The sequence below is a fragment of the Aphelocoma coerulescens genome, chromosome 5 (genome assembly GCF_041296385.1).
Source record: "Aphelocoma coerulescens isolate FSJ_1873_10779 chromosome 5, UR_Acoe_1.0, whole genome shotgun sequence".
Lineage (NCBI taxonomy): Eukaryota > Metazoa > Chordata > Aves > Passeriformes > Corvidae > Aphelocoma > Aphelocoma coerulescens.
Window position 1 is genome coordinate 21,244,660 of NC_091019.1, and position 23,116 is coordinate 21,267,775.

General features: G+C 41.0%; 1 protein-coding gene across 13 annotated transcripts in view; it reads right to left on the reverse strand.

Annotated features, from left to right (window-relative positions):
- The window catches only part of TSPAN4 (tetraspanin 4), a 420,840-nt gene that overhangs the window by 40,638 nt on the left and 357,086 nt on the right, over positions 1-23,116 (reverse strand). For 12 of the 13 annotated variants that reach the window (XM_069017019.1, XM_069017010.1, XM_069017020.1 and 9 more), the window contains one exon: positions 5,897-5,971. The exons of the other annotated variant lie outside the window; for it this stretch is intronic. In XM_069017019.1, the coding sequence (XP_068873120.1) occupies positions 5,897-5,971 (75 nt within the window). The remainder of the gene's footprint in view (positions 1-5,896; positions 5,972-23,116) is intronic. 13 annotated transcript variants of the gene reach the window in all.

Genomic DNA, 23,116 nt, shown 5'->3' on the forward strand with positions numbered 1-23,116 from the left:
ATATTTCTTTTAGAGACCCATAAGGTGCAGATCAACTTTAACAAGACGTGAGCATATGATGAAATCAGTCACATGGGTTCAAGCGTGCACTTAGGTTCTGTGCTGAACAGGGAGAGATTTAAACCTATGCCTGACTGCCGAGCTAAATCGGCTATAATTAAATTCTTTTGATGAAATTTCTGCAACTCCCTATTGTGGGACACCAGTACTGAAATGCTAATAAACCAGTTAAAATTAAGCTTATTACCAAGTAAAATAAACCACAGAGACACTTCTGTCTTTTCTTATTTTATATCACCATTTATATAACATTATTTTGCATTAGAGAAATAAAATACTTGACCAGCACTAACACATCAGACTCTCAGAGCAGTAATTGCAGTGCATCACCATCCAGGAGGCAATCTGTACATTCCTCCACATCTGCCTGCAGTGCTACTCCTGTTGATCCCGAGAAACAGGTTTTAGCTGCGTCAGCACCTAATGCAAAACCCAGATTCCAGAACACTGCCAGAGCTGCTACATGCCAGGAACTGCTTGATTGGTGGACTCAATAATCTTAAAGGTCTTTTAGAGACAAACCAAATGGAACCTTAACTGGAAAATAAAGCATTAACACACAGGCTGCTCAGAAACTGCTACGTACATATGCCGGGACTTGCACATCCCCACAGAAATACCAGAGGGAGTTCAAATTGGCCTTGTCCTCTAGAAAGCCTTCTCTGCGTGCTGACAAGTGTGCACCCTACCCACACAGATTCAGTCCTGAAATGATCCCAGCCTTGCACAGCAGCAGGAACAGCTTTGTTCACTGTGGCAAAGGAGGATACAGGCACCCAATAATTCTACCACCACTCAAGATTTCCAACAGTAAGAAGGGGGTGGTATAGGCAAAGTCAAATGCTGATGGAGAAACATTGCTAGAAAAGGGCCATCTGACTGAACAGTGGTGCGGCGACCACTCTGTCAGTTTTGCAGGATTTTCCACAGCCTGTTGTTTTCCAGTAAATTAAGACCACCTCTGAACTGCATACAGTTTGGGTGATCTTGTCTCTTCACTTTAGGCTCAGTTTCTCCATTTTCAGCAATGTTAACATGTCCTGTGTGTGTGTTTTGGACAGCCCTGTGGGCTGTGCTGACTGGGAACATGAGGCATGTGATTACCCAAGGAGACATTTCTGCTGCACTGTCAAAGGCAAACATGGAAAACTTTTAAGCTCTCTTGACAGAAGCTCAGTGAGAACAAGTTTCTGCAGCAGACTTGAACTAAACTTTCTATATGAATAATTCCATCAGTTTTCTGAGAATCCCTCCCTCACACCAGCGAGCAGCTCAGCAGGATCAGATAATTTCTGTGACCAACTGTACATGAGTGCAGCGGGTGGAAAAGATTCTGTTTTTCCATTTTCTAAAGTCAAATGTGTAAGAGGTTGTGAGGACTGAGCTGTACTTGAAATCATATCCACTAAATTCCAACCTGCTGTCTTTGTATGGGAGGAGGCAAAATATCAATCAGGAATTAAAACAATTTTTAATTTCTTTTCAAAAACAAAGCAAGAAATGCATCTATTTACAGACCGCATTTTTTTATAAGACAGCAGCAAAAGCTATAGAGGAGCAGCATATAAAACAAGATCATTTTCACACATTTCATGAAAAACAGAAATAGCCATTATTTTTCAATCCTCTGTGGGCTATTCTGTGGGCCATTTTCAACACAGCTAAGCAGGCATGGAATTTAGGCTGTAATTTTCACAGGGATCCAAGTGAGTTAATGGCCTAATCTTGAATTGAAAATTCTCAACTTCAAGTTGCCAATAGCAGTAACTGCTCCCATAATCAAATATCATAGTCAGTGATTCTTCAGTGCTTTTGTTCCTTCCTGGCTTACATTACTCAGTTTGGTATTTAAAAAGAAAAAACCCCAAACCAAAACAAAAAAACAACCACCAAAAAACCCCCCAACAAAACACCCCACTCCCAAAAAAAATCCCCAAAAAACCAACCGCACATTACGGTGCTTTAGTTATGTTCTTTCATTTGTGGGCATTACATAGGTCTGCCTGTAAATCATATAAAATGCAGATATCTACTGAAAAACTCAACTATTACAACTGCAAAAAAGTAAATATGGACTTTTCTTTTTCTATGCCTCCAGAAGAATCATCAAATGAAAAATAAATACAGATGCTAAAACCAGGAGGATTATACAAGTTAGAACTGGTACAAGACTGTGCATTTTATTAGCATAATTTACATTCTAGCAGGATCCAATCTGGTGTTGAGAAATATGAGTATCCAACCTCTGACAGGATAGGGCTCTGCTGCTTTCTCCTTATCACAATAAAATTAAGGTTAACCCTCTCAGTACTCCGTGGATGTGTTATAAATACAGAGAGTCTCATACAGAGATGTCAATCTTATAGAAATATCAAATGCTGCTCTGTATTGATGGAACCAAAATAAAACATACTAAAGAGAAAATTCCTCTTATAGATAGGTAGCCATGCACACAACCATCCACATGACTCCAGAAATGTCCCTGGAGTTTGGACCACTTCAAATGGGGGCATAAATGTAGCCTGAAAAAGTACTGCACCCAGGGCAATAACAACCTGCCTCAGTTCTCATAATCACACAAACTCCATTCAATGCCCACATCTCCTGGGCTGGTACTTCTGACATCAAAAAATTAAAAGCCACATTTTAGGAACTTTTATATGAACGTGTGCAAATGTCAACAGGAGTTTCCAAGTCCCTCAGGTACTCATGTTGAGCTGGAGACAGCCTATGAACCAGTCCCTCTGCTGCTTTGGCAACAGCCAGGACAAAATAAAAGGGCTATAGGTTTTTCCAGACAACCATCCTACAGGAATGCATTCCACCACAGCCCACATTCACATTTGCAGAAGTCAAGAGTTTCATATTTTACAACACAACTAGTCAGGACAGTTGGAGGAATAGAGAACAAGATGTGAGCACAGGCCCTGCCAAGGAGATCTACAGTGCAGTTCCAAGAAACAAGGCACTACTCCTTTTCCTCCCTACACTCTGGATTTCTGAGCTTTCTCCAAGTCCCTCTCTCTTCACAGTATCACACTGCATAGCCAGCTCAGAGAAAGAGTTTTGAACTTCAGGGCAGCATTTATCTCATGAGATCAAGATAAACCTTTATCCATCAAGAAAAGAAAAGATGACATCCTAGGGCATGAGATCAGGTTGGCTGCTTAAAAGCTCAGAGAAGCTGCTACCAAGTCACTAGAATGAGAGGCAGAGGCATTTTTTGGGCTTCTCCCAAGCTGATGAATGAGAATAGGTCAGTCGAGGCTGTTGTGACTCCCCGTTTATGTCCACAGCTGCACACCCCTTCACAGTAAAGGAATAAAAAGCCCTATGCCAAAAGCCCCTTGGTGAATGCCATGATGCTTTTTAGTAACTAACACAGTACTAAAGCAACAGTCCCAGCAATGGATCCAGAGAGATTGCTTCACCACCTGGGAGGGAGCCCATGCAGTGTGCCCACAAACACATGGATGCACACCCACCCTGTGGCTGGAACTGCTCAAAGTGACAATCTGCAGAGTCCTCTTCTGCTTTTCCACACAAAACTAACCTTATTTTCTTCTGATGGACAAGTGTCAGTGTAGAAGTTCCTTCACTGATTTTCCAAGGATCTACATTAACTGAATTACTGTGGTGGACTTGTTTGGGTTTTCTACTTCCGCATACACGTGGTAATATTGTTTATCACATCAGGAAAGCCAGCACACAAACTCTAAACATGCTGTATGAAAATATTAGTTTTAGGCTGCTGCTGCTGTTTTATTTATTCTACAGTAGGCAGGACTGCAAGTGTAACACAAACTATTGATTTCCTCAGTATAAGATTTAAACTCATACAGGAACATTAAGAGCCTCAAATTTGATCATCTGCAATACCCAGACTACAGCAATTTGTTAACTCAGTAAAACTGCACTTGAACTGGAGCCCATATTTTAGACTCTGTTTTGATCTTACAGACAACTGCAGGGTACTACCTCCTGCAGTATGTGAGTCAGAGGAAAGTTAATTTCCTGATCTCTTTATTAAGAATCAATAAAAACCACTGCAAACCAACAGGCTGAAGGAGGGAGGGAATCCTTCCTGGTACTTTTTCACTGTTGTTATCTCTGAAGAGTGAGGACGAACACTCTCTGTGACACACCTGTCAACCTAACAGCACTGACAACTCTATGAATAAAAATACTTAACTGTTTTTTTTCTTTCCTCCATACCCACACATTTACTGATCTATCAGCCTCAACAACAGCCAACAACATGAGTTCTACAAGATGATGACTTGGAACATAAGACCCATTTATTTTATAAACCTAATCAGAAGCATTTTCATGTATTTCTTCTGTGTTCAGGACAGGTCTTTCTTTTAAGTCTGCCATTATTTTAGAAACAACTGTAATTACTCTTTGTAAGATCTCCTAAGCAGAGGATCTCTTTCCTTTCCCAAACTGAATCTAGGTTGTCTCTATAATCCCTCTTCACAACAGCTCTTTTCCACCTTTCTAGCGCTTCTAATCGCTTCTGTAATCAAAACTCAACATTATATTCACAGTGAGGCAAGTCTGTTATACAATGACATGATAATATTTTCTAACTGATTTTCTTTCTAAATATAACCAAATGTTGTGTTTGGGTTTTGGAGGCCCACTGCATATTAAGTAGATGCCTTTACTCCTGTATGATGTGTAGATCTTTCTCCCAAGAGCTGACAAGTAATTCAGAATCCAATAATGCATACAAGTAATTTTAAATTGTCCCTTCTGCTGTAATTACCTGGCAAGTTAATTCCACATTCCAGCTACAGAACACTGTCTGGCAGCCTAGCTCTTTAAAGTCCTTCAGAACTGCACCTGACAATCACTCACTTACATGACTAATACATAATCACTCACTTATGTCATTAGTATACTACTCATTATATTAATTAATAATTTATTTATTAATGAACACAAGTGGTCGTGTTAGTTTGGTTTTTCTTTTCTTTTTTGCTATTGCCTTCCCATTCCAGAAGAAAGTGTTTATCACTCGTGTACCTGACGAATGTTAATTCATGGTAAAATTTTGCACCTTCCCTGTGATTTTCAAGTTCCCTTAGTCTTCAGTTGTAAGGGACTTTTAATTTTGATTGGATAAGCAGGTGGCACACAATTATGCCCTTGTTTTGGAGTTATTCATTTAAGATTTTTTGAAAGAAAAATTATTTTAAGGATAAATATAACTTAGATAGGCAATATTGCCCTTACAACAGAAGGAACAATGGTCAAACATAAGTCAAATGTGAAAGCACAAACAAAAGCTGTGTTTGTTGAACTTTTATGCATTTACTTTGGCTTTCCACTAGGCTCTAAGTACCCATGTGCTACAAGGAGCAATGTGGAAAGATAATGAATTTTATGCCTCTGCCTGTGCGGAGTACATTTCCTTTTTAACAATATCAATGTGGCTCTTAAACCATAACCACATTTTTTAAAATCCTATTCACTCTGATGGGTATCTCTTCCTACATGCTCCTAGTAAGGCTTGTTGGCTTCTTTACTTTTTTGTGGGGGGTTTCAGTGTTTGTGGGGTTTTTTGTGGGATTTTTTGTTTCTTTTTTTTTTGTTGTTAATGACAGATGCACTTGGCAGTATCTGTGACCTTGAGCTGTACACTTGAGCAAGCAAGACAGCCCAGTCCTGCCAGGCCATTTATGCATTCTGAGCTCCTTCTGAGAGGAGTGTCTCAAAGAAGACAGAAGCATGATGCGCATACCAAGCCAAGTGCTTCATGGTTTATTTATAGGAAAAAGGGGCATATAAATTTGCTGAAGGGGAAAGAAAAATGAAGAATTTGACTTACCTTGTCGGTGTAGACGAAGAACAGAATCACAACAGTGAGCTCCAACAGAAATATAATTAACAGCATGATAAAAAACTGTCAAGAGAAGAAAGGACAGGGGATAAAACAAAAGCAAAAGCTATCAACATTATTTCAGCTTTTTCTGGATGCACAGTAAGTACATTCAGCAGATCATGCAGAATGGGAAGTGGGAGTCATACAGGCAGCAGGATACAAAGCCGCTGCAACTGAAAAAGCAGGTGAAGGACTCAGAAACACCACAGTGTCTGGGCACAGGCAGGGCTCATTCACAGCACTGGTTTCAGCAGAACAGCCTAAAACCCCACAGAGAGCAAGCCAGTGCTCTCTTTGACAGCAAACCTTGAGGAGTCTTCCCATGCTAGGTTCTTTCTTTTTCCCCACTGGGTATTAGTGATGATATCCAATGATATCTGTGAAGTCCACAGCTTAACTTCCCACAGCAAAAGAAGGTAGCCTGGGCCATACATCATAAAGTCATAGCTCTTTTCAAGGGTAGTCGTGGGACCAAGGGGAAGTGAAAGGTGCACCAAGTTAGCTTTACAAGCAATTCCAGAGAGCTACACAAATAACCCAGGAGTTTCAGCTGAAAGGGGCTGATTTGTACTGAAGACATCAAAGCAAAGTTGGCCCACCTCTCTCTCTTCTCATAAGCCATGGAACTGCCTAAAACCCAGGAGTCAAAAGTTCAAAGGACTGGATAAAAAACTTTTAACACAGGGATTTCAGGCAGATACTCTAAAGCCCTCAGCTCTGATTGACTTCAGTGAGAGGAATAGTTGGCAATGCCAGACACTTCTGGGAAAGCACATCCTCTGCATTTTGGTACAATGCTGGATGGATCTGCCGCAGCATCAACACAGCACCTGCAGACTTTTGAGTGCTACCAGAGCATTAAATGAAACTCAGTTTTGCATAGACAGGTAAAGGAGAGAGTAATTTTGGAAACTTTTTAGGCTCAGGGAAAGGTCCAGCTCCCTATAACACAAAATTCACATACTTAGCAGCCTGTAAGCCGAGAATTCTAATACTTAGCAACACAGACTTAATTGGAAACCCATCCCCAAGAGAAAAAAAGCAGTTACTGTCTCTTCAACCACAAGGCTGCAAACCTATGAAAGTTTAATAGCTACTAAGCCTTTATCAGAATTTCTGCACTGCCTGGTAAGCCAAAACCAAACCTTTGAACCCATGGATTTATGTGACTGAATGGAGAGCAAGAAGTCACGAAGGGGAAAATACTTTTCTTCCCTGGTACAATTACTGTGTCTACAAAAGTCATTGCATTTTGCCCCACGAATCTTAAATTATTTATCTTCAAATTTTCATCACCAGTATTTTTACACCTGCCTGACCCTAATACTGGATCCTATTACTGCCCACTTTTGAATCACAGAACTCATTTATGCCTGTGATCCAAGCTGATTTCCATATCATTACCATCCAACACTGACCTTCTGTATGGCTTTGCAAACCCATCGTGGTGTAGCTTGCTTATTTTTCACAATTTCAGCCCGCTGCATAGCATTAACTGGAACAGGACAAAGCATATCCCTCTTTGCAAAGATCCATGGACACTTTGCCCTATCTATCTGGCTGTAGAATACTTTTTTGCTCATCCATAAAAGCATCACTTTTCCAAAATGTGCACGTGAACACCATTTTCTCCCTGTGAAATTCCCTGGCATAGACAGGATTGCATGAGAATTTCTAGAACAAAGGAGAAAGACTGTTTGTTACCCATTATATACGGTGATCAGCATTTCCTACCACAGGATCTCAGTTTCACCAGCTTATCATTTTGCCAAACCTTAATTGTGTGTGCTTATATATTCTGTGCTTGTTTTTGTTGAAAGGATAAAAGCTTTTGGAAGAATGTCAAAAATAGCACTCCAATTACTTCTAAGAATGAAGCAGGGCAAAGTATGCTATTCTTCCCAGGTTAAATTTCTGGTGCTTTAATTTGAAATCCTCTCATACTGTTTAGAGCAGGGACCTGACACAGTGCAGCTCCATTTCAGGCACTGGAATTTCAGCCTTTTGTCTTACCCAGCTAAGAGTGGATGTTTGTGGGAAAGTTATTAGCTTTCAAGAGGCTGCATTTCACACATCATAAAGATGAAGAGGGCTCAGCAGCTAAAACCTGCAAATCATACACCCACATGCTCACACACGAGCAGACAACGCACAAATCACCCCACAGATCTTTTCTGCTCCTGTGGTGCCTTTCTGCCATCTCCCCAAAGCAAATAACCTCCAGTCCCACTTCACAACACATGACCTGGAACACCCGGATATGTCCAGGAACTGGAATAAAACTTAGGGATCTGCTTTTTCTGTGCTCTCAAGAAAGCTTTTTATCCCTTCTCTGCACCCAGCAGCACGGAGAAAGTACAGATGAAGCCAGGGAGTGACTGCAGGAGAAAGGCAACCCTAAGTAAGAACATTTTTAACAGCAGATGGAGAATGATTTGGCTTAGGAAATGATCTGGCTACAAGTTTGAAAAAAAGTGGACCTACAAGCAGCAGATGATCCAGGCAGGAGACACAGGGGGCAGGGGACACCTGTGCACATGGATAGCCAGGAGGAATGAGGCCTTTGAGAAGATGGTGGCCTGGGGAGGATCCCATGCTGGAGCCATGGCAAAAAAAAAGGAGAAAGAAAGAAAAAATGGTTGAAAAAGAAAAGTGCCCTGCACTGACCCCCAGTACTGTATGGGAATATGGGAGTGGCAGGGGGGAAGGAAAGGTGTCTGGAGGGAAGTGGAGGTGTTTTCTCAAGCATGTCATTATTTCTCAATTCTGGGATCACTAATTAAAATTTTGTCTTAATTAGCAACAAATTAAGTGAAATTTCACATCTCAAAAGTATTTTCTCCTGCAACACCAACTCTGCTAAAAGCTCCCATCTCCAGACTGGAGCAGGGAGCTGCTGTTGCCAGCTGTGCCAGTGTCCCCCAGCAGAAGGAGGCTGGACCTTCTGGTGAGACCATGATGGTGCTCCTGCCTTCCTCAGGTCATACTAGAAAAATAGGTATGACACTGCCATCAGAAAAGATGCTAAAATTGTGGAGTCAAGCACTCAAAATTTAGGAAATATCAGAATAAAAACCCTCTCAGTGATGGTTATGTATCATGTTTAAGTCCTTCCCAGCATAGACTGAGAGGGTCCTCCAAACTGGGAATTTGGTTTCATGCACTGCAGATCTTGGAAGTCATACAGTGAACCAAAACTAACATACATTGTTCAGAAATTCAAAACCTAGATAAACAGGATTATGCTTTATCTCCATAGAAAAATATTTTGGTTTTATATAAAATATCTAACTCTATCTTTTCTTTTACATTTGCATCCATTGACAGGGCCCACATGGTTATATCACAGATAACTAACAAGTATTAGGAATCCCCACATGTGCACAGTGGAGACCTGGGCTGTATCTTTTATTACCAACGCTAATTAAGTGAGATCAACCTCAATGTGGAGGCTTCAAACTCATCACCTGGTAAAAGCTACAAGCACTTCCATGTCAGCTCATCTGTCATGCTGCCTCTCTAAAGAAGGGCTGTACCTGAACCCAAACCAACACCTTGGAAAGCAGAAATCAAGGCTTCAGCCTCTGCTGGCTGCAAAGCAAGGCCTGCACACCAGAGCACATCCTGTGACTCAGCAGGCTGACGTGCGTGCATGGACACAGGCACAAACTGCTCCTCTATTCCACAGCACCTTCCAATAACAGTTCATTTTCAGTTCCATCCTCAGTATCATCCCAAAGGGAATGATGCCCAATCTAGGGCCAGACCTAGCTTGGCATATACCATTCAAATTTAGAAAGAAGAAACATGAACTCACTGAAGACTCACAGCACCTAAACCCCCACCACACCTGCTGGAAACTCTCAAGAGTTCCTTTCCAATTGAGTTCTCTCACTGTGGTGATAAATACAGAGAGGAATAAAACTGAGTTTTGTTTGGTTCACTGGGGCTGTAGGCTGTTGGTATAATAAAGATTTATGCATGGAGAAACTACAATCCCAAAGCAAAGCATTCATGTGAAACTCCATAAAAAAAGATTAATCTGACCTTGTACAGAGAAATGCTTCACCATACTACTTGTCAAACAGTGGGATGCAACCCAGAAGAGGTTCAGTGGAGAGGTCCCTAAGGCTCAGCTTTTCATAAATTACACCTGAAATAACCCGACAGAAATTTTGATGAGGAGGGAAGTGACACCCTTCTGTCTACCACTGCTGATTTCCAACCCTTAGGAAAAGTAAGGCTAGTTTCTCAGCAGCTATTTTCAGATTCTACAGAGCCTTTGACTTTCCCATAGATTCTCATTAAAGGAGTATGGAAAAGGAAGTATGCAATTGCTATCAAGCCCACCTCATGGACATGCACCGCCCTCCTGCTGTCAGAGAGAGAAAAGTCTGCAAGAGGAGAGGAGGTCCCAACTTCCAACTTCATCCCCATCAGATCTGTACCAGGCTCTTGACCCACTACTTCCAGTTTTGTTCAGCCTATTAGTATCAGCTGGAGAATCAAGAACTGCAGCCTATGTACATCACTTAAAGCACATTTCCATTGCTCCTCACACAGGCACAGAACAACAAGTTAATTGTATTTCCCTCCCAAACAAACAGGATTCTCTGGTTTCTCAGATGCTATAGACACTTGCCTCTCTGCATGATGACTGACATCACAAACTAATACACTGGATGAGGCCTTCTGCTTTCCCCACCACCTCTCCTTTCCAAATCTTCTGAACAGCTGGGTCATGTTGCCCAAATTGCCCATCCCTCCATGTCAGGAGTAGCTGATCTTCTCTCAGTCTCCCAAAGACAAAAGTGGCACAATACAATGAAAACCAATGTGTAATCGTTTTGTTAGCCTCCTAACATTTTGCTGTGAGACTAAATGTGATATAACCGATGGCAAAATGCAACTGCTGTGTTTACACTGCTTGCTGAAGAATGCTTTTAGTTTGATGGGGGGCTGTCTCAGAAGAGGACAGTAGGATCTCAGTGTGCCAGACCTGTTTCTTGCAAAGTATTATTCAAATCCTCTCCAACAAACATGAAAGTAGTAGGAAGACCTGAGAGCCAGCTGTTTCTCTGGAATAGTGATACATTCCAAAACAATTTTAAAGTTCATGGCCTAGCAAATATATTGTTTACACCAAGGTGCATACAAATTAGCACAACCTTCCTAAGAAACTGAACAAATAACTTCAACAGACAGCCTGTGCTGTTTTCCATAATGATTAAACAGCCTGCAAGGTGGACAGCTGGCTTCTTTTCTGACAGACAGTATGAAGTACAACACATGAGCAGGGAGGTTGCTCCTGTGAAAATGTTCTAGCAAGGTAACTGCTCTCCACCTGCACCAGCTCCCATGATGAAGAGAAAAAAAATGGAAAATTTACAGACAGTCCTTCCTCTGTAACATTAACTGCAAGTTTGGTACAGTGATGATACAAATTATACAAGCATTCTGCCTTTTAGTGAGGCTAGATTACCAAATCCTCACTGATCATCTTTAATTTCAGTATTACATGTCACTTCCTAATGAATACACACCTCAGTACAAGAAATTACAGACAATTCTTTGGGCTAAGTTGGTCTTCAATGCCTGGAAGGGTTATTAATTTGTCTGCCTGGTCCTAGTGTGTACATATATAACTTTGGTGCTCAAGAATGAACCAGCTCTGGCTGCTAGAAGACAGAGTCTCTTAGAATCACAGGAACACACTGGTTGTCAGTGACCTCTGGGGATTGCCTGGTTCAACCCTTTCCTAAAAGCACAGTCAGCTACATGAAACTGTGCAGAGCTGTGCCCAGTCACCTTAGGAGCATTTCCTAGGATGAAGATGGACAGTCATCCACAGCCTCACTGGATACCTTTTTCCAACACTTGACTATATTAATGGTAAGAAAAAAAATAAAAATATTCTGCATCTCTAAATGGAATTTCCTTTGGTTTTAACCTGTGCCTGTTACCTCTCGCACCATCCCTGTGAATCCTTCCAAAAGCTCTATTTTCTTTTGACTCTACTGCAAGGTAGTTAAAGAAATGAATAAAATATCCTCCCTGCTTTAATTTCTTAAGACAGAACAAATCCAGTTCTCTCAGTCTGTCCTTGCACATCATGTACCCCACAATCATCACAGTGGCCCTCCACTAGATACCTTCCCCTCCGGTATTCACGTGTCTCTTCTACTGGGGAGCTTTAAATTGGGTTAAGCACTTTAGATATAGCCTTTTCTTACTCTGGAAGAAGGTGTCATTGCTTCTCCATGTCAAGAAATGTGAAGGAATGTGGGATGTGGTATGGTGCACAATGACCCAATTATTACAGTTGTCATTTTTTCCTGGTATGAGACAAAGGCATATATATTAAAATGCAGGATTTCCACACATTTGAAAGAACTCTGCTTGATTTTTAGATTGTAATTTGGTATGAACAGAAATACTGTCAAATGTAACCTCATATCCTGCACACTTCCTTCTCTCCAGGGATAACACCCTGTATTTAATACTGAAGTTGTAAATAGTATCTCTCCTTTTTAAATAAATTATGTCAAACCTTTACCTACTGTCATAGAAAGAAAATGAGCTCTATCCCTGATGAAACCAGGACACCTAGAAATTCATAGAGCTCCATTTTAAAGTCAAAAGAACTTAATGTATTTTACAGCAGCCACACTTTACCATGCTACCTGAAAATTTAAAGCTTTCCTCCAATTTAATATTCTTTGTAATTTTTCTATTATTTTATAATAGATTGTATTAAGTTATATTTAAATATAATTTAATGGGTTGAGTGATGATGACTCATTACTATGGTTGGCCTTGTTAAAATCTTTTGCCTTCCCTGCAGGAGTGAAGCATCTCCATGCCCAACCGAATTACGACAGATGCATCAACAAACTGATGCATAAGTTGAGCACCAAAAGGGGTAACACTGTCAGAGACTCTGAATGCTACAAACTATTGCCAAATTTACTGCATATTCCACACTTTGGAAAAATTCAAGCCATCTAAGAAAATTCTGAATTAATGCCAGAATTCCCACTGAGATATGAAAAAAAAAAAGAAGTCCAGGTACTCGAGAACTACCCATTCTTTATAAAGGTCCTGTAGTTTTGCCATTGTTGGGTCTGGCTTTGTAAGCAGAGCATTATGAAGTTCATCCTCAAGCATTTTCAAAGACTTCCCAGAATAGCTTTTTAATAGCATATTGTTGCTTGACTTTTACAGAATAAAAACTGATATGGTACAGATTTTGTCAGTGCTCAAAAAAACCCCAACGAAACTTTCTTTCACTCTTGAAAGCAAAAGTGTTCAATGTATTAGTAGTTCTCACTAGAAGCTTGATTTAATATAATTCCCTGAAGGCATCTTGATCTGATATATTAATAGGGAGTAGGAACATTTTGAAAGATTCTCTTATTTTTTTTTTAAACTTGCTTTGATTTTCTTTTTCAAGGTACTGAGCAAGGAGAGGAGAACAGAAGAGAAAGTCCAGTGGGATTGTACTTAGAAGTGACTTCCTCTGCAGCCTGGAAGACTCATACAGAAAGAGACAAGAGCAGCGAGCGAGAAATGACAGGACAGTGCCCAGATTGCAACAATAACTGGAATTACAGTCAATAAAATCCCAGTGTATTAATCTACTACATGAACTTCAGAGCAGAAGGGAAAGGGCAGTTTGTTTCTACCAATTTCCATCACAATGGATTCTGATTACACATCCCAGTACCAAAGGTTTTGCTGACACTCAGTCCGAACACTCCTTTTGTTAGCTCCATGCAATTGCTCCTACTTACCGCCCTTTGCAGCCCCATGGATGTTTCCTTTCTGTCCACAGCATTTATACTCCTTGAATATTTGTAGATTTATGTCCCATCTGAGCCCTCTCTCTCCCATGCTGTACATATTTAGCTCTTTAAGTACTTCCTTGGAAGTAAATCTCTTTAGTCTCACAATCACTTTTTCGAAGCATAAAAATGATAAGTTTGCTCATAAACTGTAAAAAGGCAGTAATGTGTATGAGCAAACTTATGAACAGAAACTCCATTATGAAAACGTCATGTATCTAAATTTGGTTCATCAGCTATTATTCTCTGAAAGCCTTAATAGCTAATTCATTCTGATTGTGACAAAGTCTTTCATGCCCTATGCCTGCTGGATACACAGTACAGCTCTGTTTATGTTTGGACTATATCATTTATAAATGTGCAAAAACTCCTGCTGATCAATAAAGCTCAAAGAAATCTGCAGTAATTATTTCTGGGAAGATATACAACATATGCAGTTTTAACACATTAACAGTGTTTCATTTTAGTCTCATTACTGCTTTCGGTTGGAATCGTTCTGTCTTACTGCATTAGTGAGAGTTGAGAGACCTGATATTCCCCTACAATGCATCAAAGGATTTTAACTGGTATCTTATGGCATTTCTAGTATTTTTTCATATTCCACAAAACCTGACTCAAAATCAATGAAGTGTCATCAAATATTAGCCAGGTATCACTCTCCTATCACAAGAGAGGGTGGGTGTAGGCCCTTTAGCAGATTCCTTAGCACAAATAAAGATCTCGCTGGCCTTTGACTTTTTGAAGGGCTGCCTCATTCCTTCTGCAAACATAATGCAAAGGTGTGACATGATCTGGTGTGACTCTTTAGTCAGGAGAGAAACTCATCCTACTTGTGAAGTCTGAGTGGCTGAAATAAAACATCAGAGTAGATCTTTCAAGTCCCTATGCCACTCCTTTAATGACAAAGCAGCTGCTTGAGTCCATCCAACACAGGTAAGGGTTACAGTCAGTACAACTGAAAGGCTCTGGCTTGGGTTTAATCCAACCTTCTCCATCTGTGGTGATGACATGCAATGTTCATTAGTGTCTAAACCTACACCTTCTACTCACACTTGAACAGCACCTGTGTATTTAGAAAACGAAGCTTCTTCCCTGACTCTGCCATCCCCAGGATATTTGTTGTCATGTGGCATGCCAGCATGAAACAGGATCAGACAGCTTGGAGCCCTGAGAGGAGCAGGAGAGCAGCAGTCAGTGGTTCCCACAGCCTGCGTGAGGACTGAGGCTTGGCAGGGCTGGCTCCACACTCCTGTTCAGACTGAACATCTGGCTGACCCCAAGTGCTGGGCACACTGACAGAAGCTCTCCCAGGATAACAGCAGATGACATGACCATGCTGTTCAGCTGACTTGTGATGAGCTGAAGGGGAAGATATTACTGTAAGGAATTCTGCAGTTCTATCCTTACACGTATTTGCAAACCCTGAGCTAAGCTTGCAATAGGACCTCTCCTGCCAACTGTAACAAAGAAAAAATTCTCCTGTTTCTAGGAGTCTCCAAACAGTGCCTAGAAACTGTGATGTATGTTTAAGTGAAGGAGATGGTGACAAGAAGATGGGCAAGGACAAAATAAAGGCCAAGGTAGAGTATTTTGTCTGTATTTAAATTGTACTGCTGGTTTTACCCCCAACTTGGGGTTCTCAAATGTGCTACACAGAAGCTGCTGCATCAGATGCACATATCAGTCTTGTAGTAGCCTAAAAAATGAAGAAGCAGTCATTTTGGCTTACCTAATTCTGCCTTTTAGCTTGTAATACTGAGGGTCTGAAATATGTATAACATCAAATCAGCTCTGGCTGTACCTTGTCTAGGCATCATTGATTTACACGAACTAGCCTCCATTTCTTTATCTCCAGAGTTACATTTTTCTGAGGTTCAGGTAATTCTAACCCTTATAGAAAAAGAAGTCAATGTTGCTTTTCAATTCAAGTTGAATTATTAAGGTGGTTAAAAATAACAAAATAAGAACTGGAAATAAAAGCACACATTCTGCTTTAATAACCCTATTGCTTTCTATCTGAGGAGATAATCTCATTATTAGGAAAAAAAAATTAGCAAATGTTATGCTGAAAAGTGACATGAATGTCTGGGCTAGCAAGGAACACACAGGTTATCTGTCCTTTACTTTCAAAATGGGAGTAATTCTGTTGTCTTTCAGCTCTTGCAGGTGACACTAGGTCTGGAGCAAAAGCCCATCAAAACCAGCAGAGGCCAGTCTTACAGATGAGACAATAAACACAACTGTCCAGAAGCTGCAAGCACTGGCAGCAAACAGGCTTCCTTGAAAGTGTTTTCCTGACCACTATGTAGTCTTATGCTCAGCTCTTCCACCGGGAGGTTCCCTAGATGACTTAAGCACGAGAGTTGGTTAAATGCTGAGACAAGAGATGGGATAAGGGAAACTTTGTAGGTGACAGGGGAACCTGAGCCTGCACAGACTGTCGGAGAAGCTGGTATTGCTAGTACACTTTAACCAACAAGGAGTTAGGGACTCAAACACTGATAGCCATTTAGATAAACAGATTAAACCTTCAGCTGATGTAAATTAGTACAGCTCCCCTGACTCCTGCACGTGGTGCTGCCACACTGTATGATGGCCATAAAGCAGTGTCTTGGCACTACAAAGAGGAATGGGGGCTTTAGGAAGAGGTTCTTCACTGACTGGAACAGGCTTCCCAAGGAAGTGAGGCCCCAAGCCTGCCAGAGTTCAAGGAGTTTCTGGTTCACACTCTTAGCTGTATGCTTCCATTTAGTAAGGTAGTCCTGCAAGGAGCAGGTAGTAGGACTCAGTGATTCTTATGGGTCCCTTCCAACTCAAGACACTGTGTGATTCTGTAATTCAAAGCACATCAGGCACTAGTGGTATTGCATCAGTCGATATCAGAAAATTAAATATACTCTATGAGGTAAGCCCTTCCTACACACTGACCCTAGGGTCAAGTCTAAAACCAGGAAGGGAGGAAAACAGCTTTATTCTTTCTCTCCTCAGTTCCCAGGTCCTTTGATTAACTGCTCCCAGAGCTGAAGAAAAGAAGGGAGGAAGGGGAGGACTCAGATGGTTCCACCCCCTCACAAGTTTCAGTACCAGCCAAGCAGAAGGAGCTAATAACTGAAAGACACGGAGGAGCAGAGTCTTCACAACAAAGTAGAGACAACCAAAGTAGGGGAGATTGGTGCTCAGTACTTACAGCCCAAACAGGCAGCAAGCTGGGATTTCACATGCAACGCAGCACCACAGAGAAGAGATATACATGATGAATAATGCTCTCAGGCTGTGTGCATGGCATCTGTCTGGTCTCTGCATTACTTGCTACTGTGGCTGCAGCCAGCATTTCCCTGATTTTGCTGGTTTGATTGCTAGAACACCAGTTCAAGTGCTAAACTGGAATGAAAATCTACTGTTTGATCTGTAGCATTAAATTACTGAGATGAAGTCATTTACAGGCTGTTTCTTTCCCATTTAGTTGCTTTGAAATAAATTCTCTGTCACCAATGAAGTTTCAACTGTCAGCTCTCTGGATCCAGTGATACCACTGAAAACAGTAGGGGTTTTGGTTTCCTTTTCTTCCTACTCATTAACTTTTTCCTTATTTTTTTTATGGCTGTTTCACTTACAGATGAGCTGGCTGGAGTTCAGAAAACTCTCAACAGCACAGTACAAATCACCATGGGCACTCATTTTCCCCTTGGACTATTCCCTAAATGAGAATCTTTTGATGTCTGGATAGTCACACAGATATGTATATAGCATCAGTGCATTCCACAGCTGGTCCTGACCTAACATCAAGTTTTAACTCTGATTTCATTCATTCCAGCAGCTGTGATGAACTACTTGCTTATTAACACAAGGTTACCATTTAAATTAAACTGAACACATAGATCTGCCTGTTAATGATTACTTTCCTTCCCCTTCTCATTAACCATTGTTTCAGCTTTTCTACAATAAAAATCAGGGTTATCCACAAATCAGGATATATCAGAATAATGGGAAGTGGGTGTATCGAAGCCATTTTGTTAATCAACAAAATTCTGTTAATCCTTGATGTGATGGAACTTACCCAACCTTGGTGCTTTCTAAGAAGGCAGCTAGCTTTGGATAATCAGAAAGGAATCAGCATTTTATCTGCTTCAAGGCCTTTCCCATTTCTAATTTATTCTTGTGTAGGTAATGTGTGGAGAACGACCCCCTCATCCTCTACTGCTTTTGACTGGATTACTGGCCATGCTGCATCCCAACCAGAGCAGAAGAATGTGTTCTTGGTAGCAAATCATTGGAGAAAAAAAAAAGTGCCACAAAATCTGAGGATGAAATAAAGAACTGCCTACGAATCTTATTTCCTTCTAGGACATGGGTGGTTATTTAAGTTTCAAGTGTCTGGTATCTATACATGTGTACTGTAAACTCAATAGAGATTAAAATCTTTCCTTCATATAGGGGCCCATACTGTTTTTTACCAGTATTCCTATGATCTCCTGGACCAAAAGTAAGTCCCTATTTGCAAAAACATATGCACTAGACCATGTTCACAGATCCTCTCCAGCAGCTTCTCTAAATGTTCTGTTTCACATTTAACTGAAGGCAATGTTGCAGTTAGGCTGATCAGCTCAGCTGGGACAGCCTACAGTGTTGCCCATGGAAAACAGCTAAGTCTGCCAATTATCATTTTCAAAAAAATAAAAATTGAGAAATAATTCTGCTTTGAGATATTTATTTTTCATTTGGACATAATACATATGATAAAAGAAATCAAAATTGTCATTACTATTATGGAAACATGGACTAAATGCTTTTTAAAGGTCACTGAAGCATACAGGATGGGTAGTCGTTCAGATGGAATCACAGAAAGAGGATGAAGGCACTGAGTCGAGATTTAGACAATTTGGGTTTGCTTCATGGCTCTCTCAGTCTCCCAGTGCAACCTCTGCAAGGCACTTAGTTATACTTTGCTGCAGCTCCCTGTCTAATGAGGATAATAATATTTTCCATTTGTCTTACCCAATTAGATGGTAAGCTCTACTGGTCAGGTACCTCTGCTTACCAGGAGTTTTATACAGAATGAGCATCCTCATGGGCTGCCTGCAGGGGATACTGTAATACAGGTAATAAATTATATAAACCATCGTGATTTAACATCTGGAGCTGAGACTTTTAACCTGGGCTATCCATGGAATAATGAATGACCTTTTTCAGGGTAAGCATATAAATATAGATATTTGCAAAACATGTACAAAAGGCAGAGAATTCAGGCAATTTAGCTCCTCAAACATAGATCTTAAGCAATTAACCTAAAAGATGATGTTTACACAGACCCTTAAGGATCAGCTGGGTCAACATTTGAGCATCAAAGTACTTAATCAGGCATAAATTTCTTTAGCATAGAGAAATGGTCTGTTCAGGTGTACATAGAGCAGCTGCCTGAAGACAGCACTATGAGCAAGCCACCACAACTGATTGTGTTTGAGTGGTAGAGCAAAGTGGTGCCCCAGCTCCTGCAAGGACCTGCCCTCAGGGGGAAAGCACATGCAGTGCAGTGGGGTTAAGAGCATACAAGCCAAACATTTTGTTAAAATTCCCAAAGATGATGGATATGGCTAATAGCTCTGATGCACATTAGAACTGTATTGCAATTCCAAAGGGAAAACCAGCCAAGATGGATTCCTAATTTCGTATTAAGATAACCCATAGAGATTTGCAGTACAGCTACATGATCCAGCAATGCAGGACCAAACACCTATGAAAAAAAAAATCAATGGAAGTCCATAAATTAACCTTCTCAAGTCAGACCCCTGGCTTATTATCTCTGTCACTAGTTCAGGACACTGATCCAACCCATCAGAACAAAACTGCCATTTTCTAACTACAGCTGAGCTTGTAGCAGAGGAACCTCAATCATACAGCCTTGAGCAACAATACTCATAGAAACCTTAAACAAGTCTTACTGAAGCAGGAAAGCAGTGTTTGCCTACTTCATTCATCAATTTGCATCTATATTCCAATATAAGATTATATATACCAGGTTACATACTTATCTCAAGAATTCCTGTTGCTTTGATTTCTCTAGGGAAATCTAGTAATGGAAAAGTTTATCTTCTTTCACACTGTAGCTGGAGCAAATAAGAATCAGTGCAAATACCCATTCTTTGTTCACTGAAATCTTAGAATGACAGCTGTAAAATTCACCCCCATCTATGTATTTTTTGCAGAATGCATAGAATGGTTGAGGTTTCCTTTTCTTTTTTTCTTTATATTCTTATATTTTCATATTATTCTCTTCCTCTGAATGCAGAGAAATGGGAATGGGCCTGTTTCTTAAGAGATTAAGGAAGCACTGTCCTGACTACACATTGCTACTGATCAAAGAATATCTGCAGTGGACACCAGGTAATTCCTTTCAAGTCAGTAAATCTGTGAAGCTTTAGACTATCTAAACTCTTGATTCAGAGAGTTAATGTGGATCACTCCTGACTAGTGCACATAGCTGTGCCAAAAACTCATTTACAAACTGAACTTTACTTCTGCTTTTCTCCTCCTTTCCCCATCTGTCCTCTACTTCTCAAAACACTTAAGTCTGTTCTACCTTCTTTCAAAAGTCATTGGCAAATGCCAGAGGTAAGCAATTCCTAACATTCACACCTAACACTACAGCAGCCTAATACCAAAGAGGTTACAAGGTGTGCTCTGACAACCCAATACAAATGTCCTACTTGCAGAACACAAAGGTACATGATCAGAGTCTCATCAGCTCTGCAACTTAGTGTGTGAAATGTAAATAGGTTGAAATGTCTCTCTGACACTGCTCATTTTTCATTCACTCAAACTCTGTGGGAAATCTCATCCCTTATCACATCATCAACAGTAGCACTAGTCCTCAGGCTAGACCTTCCACAAACATCTACCATCACACAAACTCTGCTCCTCCAATGCAGACGGGTTGAGCTACTCCTGCTTCCTCCCAGTTCATTTTAGGATCCCTAGAGTGCTCCATGTCTCCTGCAGTATCTCTAATGCCTTCCTCCAAACTGCCCACCTCAATAACAGCAGCACATCCCCTCAACTCGCAACTGCCCCATGCTTTCCTCTTTCTTCTGCTTTTGGGAAGCAGAACAAGAAGTGCTCCTGTTTTGTGGCAAATTTGTCTTTCCAGTTCTTGCAGATCAAACTCCCAACAACCCCACATGAGGATGAGGTGCACTATGGGAGATATGAGCAAGCTGAGGTCCATATTGCTCCAGGTCAAACGAGGCATGACAGGTAGTTTGTGGGCTTCAAATGCCCCAAGTGTCTTCCACAATATCGTCAGGATGGGATTTTAGAGTGGGTTGCAACAGGAATACAGTACAGGCAGAACATTCACATCATCTTTTGTACTGTCTATGGTCATACTTCACACCCCAGGCTTTCTCTCACACTGTATGGAGCAGAGGAAAAGGGGAGGTCAGTGAAAACTGCTACTCACTCAGAGATACACAGCAATGTTCTGCTCAATGGAGCAATGTCTGATCTCACACACGTAGGGTATAACATAAGTATCTGCCAACCCACTTGGTTTATTCTACTTTTTCTTCTTTTTGTCCACTCCAAGCCTCACTTCATCAGACTATTGCATACAGACTACTGAAACACGCAAAGCATGCAACATTCTAGCTTCTACTCCTTGCTTTCCTTTTCCTTGCATTTCCATTAATAACTTTTCCATGGTTTTAAGCCCACCACAAACCTGTTACAACTGCCTGCTGACCTTGTCTAACTCCTGTCCATCTCATTTCCCTAAGTTTGTTCAGTGCTCTGGTCTAGTGAAAGGTGTCCCTGCCCATGCCAGGAGAGTTGGAATTAGATGATCCTTAAGGTCCTTTCCAACCCAAACCATTCTGGGATTCTAGTGCTGGGGTTCAACAAATATCAGGAGGACAGGTTAAATTATCCAAATACATTATCCAGGGAGTAGTGCAACAGAATATACTACCCACACAACCAAACAGCCTCCATCATCTCCTCTCAAACACCTGCACAGACTTCAGTTTCTCCATTTCTACTTCCAAAGCTTCTACTTCCAAATGGAATGAAACATTACAAAGTTAGCTAAAGCAAATGCTGCACAGGAAAATATGGCAGCTGCATCACACATGAGCAAGACAACTTACTCCAAGAGTGGCTGTCAGACTTGTAGCAATGCCCTCTGGAGACACAAACTCAGTTCCAAAAGCAACCTCGGTCCTACTACCAGGACCGAGGCCAGATGTTAAGTGGCGGCCGGGGAGATGCTGAAAGGAGCGTAAGGACTTGATCCAGGAGCAGTTGTTAAACACCATGTGTGTCACAGACACACAAGGCTGGAAACACTCAGGAGCTTTCTCTTTACAATTTAGATGGTAAATCCTATTGCAAGCCAGCTGCAACAAAACAATCCTCTTAAAAAGCAGTAGACAGGGCATTTTCAGGGATGTTTAAAAAAACTGGAGATATTCTGGGAAGAGATACTTCCACTGTGGCAGAACACAGTGTTGGGAACACCTGTGGAATAAGAAAAGGATGAAGGGATGTAGCAACCACACACCCTAAGAACAGCCCTGGTTTGATATTTAGCAATTCTTTCATTTAAGCATTTGTTTTGCTATCTGTGTTACCTAGGAAAATGGGAGCTGGCCAAAACCAAATGCCCCAGTCCTGAACTTGAAAACACTATTTCAAACACTGATCAGATAGAACTAGCAATCTGGGGAAAGGAAGACTAAGTACAAACCTGCATGATAAGGCTTTGCTCCCAGAAGCAGGAGCTGCTACCACCATCCATTTATCTTCCAAGGACATAGGCGCAATAAAAACAACCCAGAAGAGCTCAAAAATCTCACTGGTATTTACTGACAGTAAGAAAGTACCAACGCACTGCAATGTGGAAAGTGATTCTAGACCAAATAAAAACTGAATTCAATGTGGACTAATGAAACTGTATTTCAACCCTCTACAGTCAGGCTTATTCAGAATTAAAGTAGCTATAATCAGCTCTAACATAACTCAATTGAGAAGAAAATTGAGTAAAATAGAGGCCACACAGAATAGCTACAGTACAGAAAGGTAAGAACAGGCAGACAGAGTGAAATGTGGGTACCAAATCAGATCAAGCTTCTCCATTCTCCCGTGCAGAGAGTTCCTAAATGAATTTGGATTCCTTTGCATTACTTAACTTGATCCATCAAGTACAGTCCTTACATCATGCACTGAAAGACACTGGATTCTGAGGATTGCAGTATGTCAGGAGGAGCAGTACCTGCAAACATTTCCATCTCCCATGGATACCCATCTGGGGGTGGCTGAGTGCATTCAC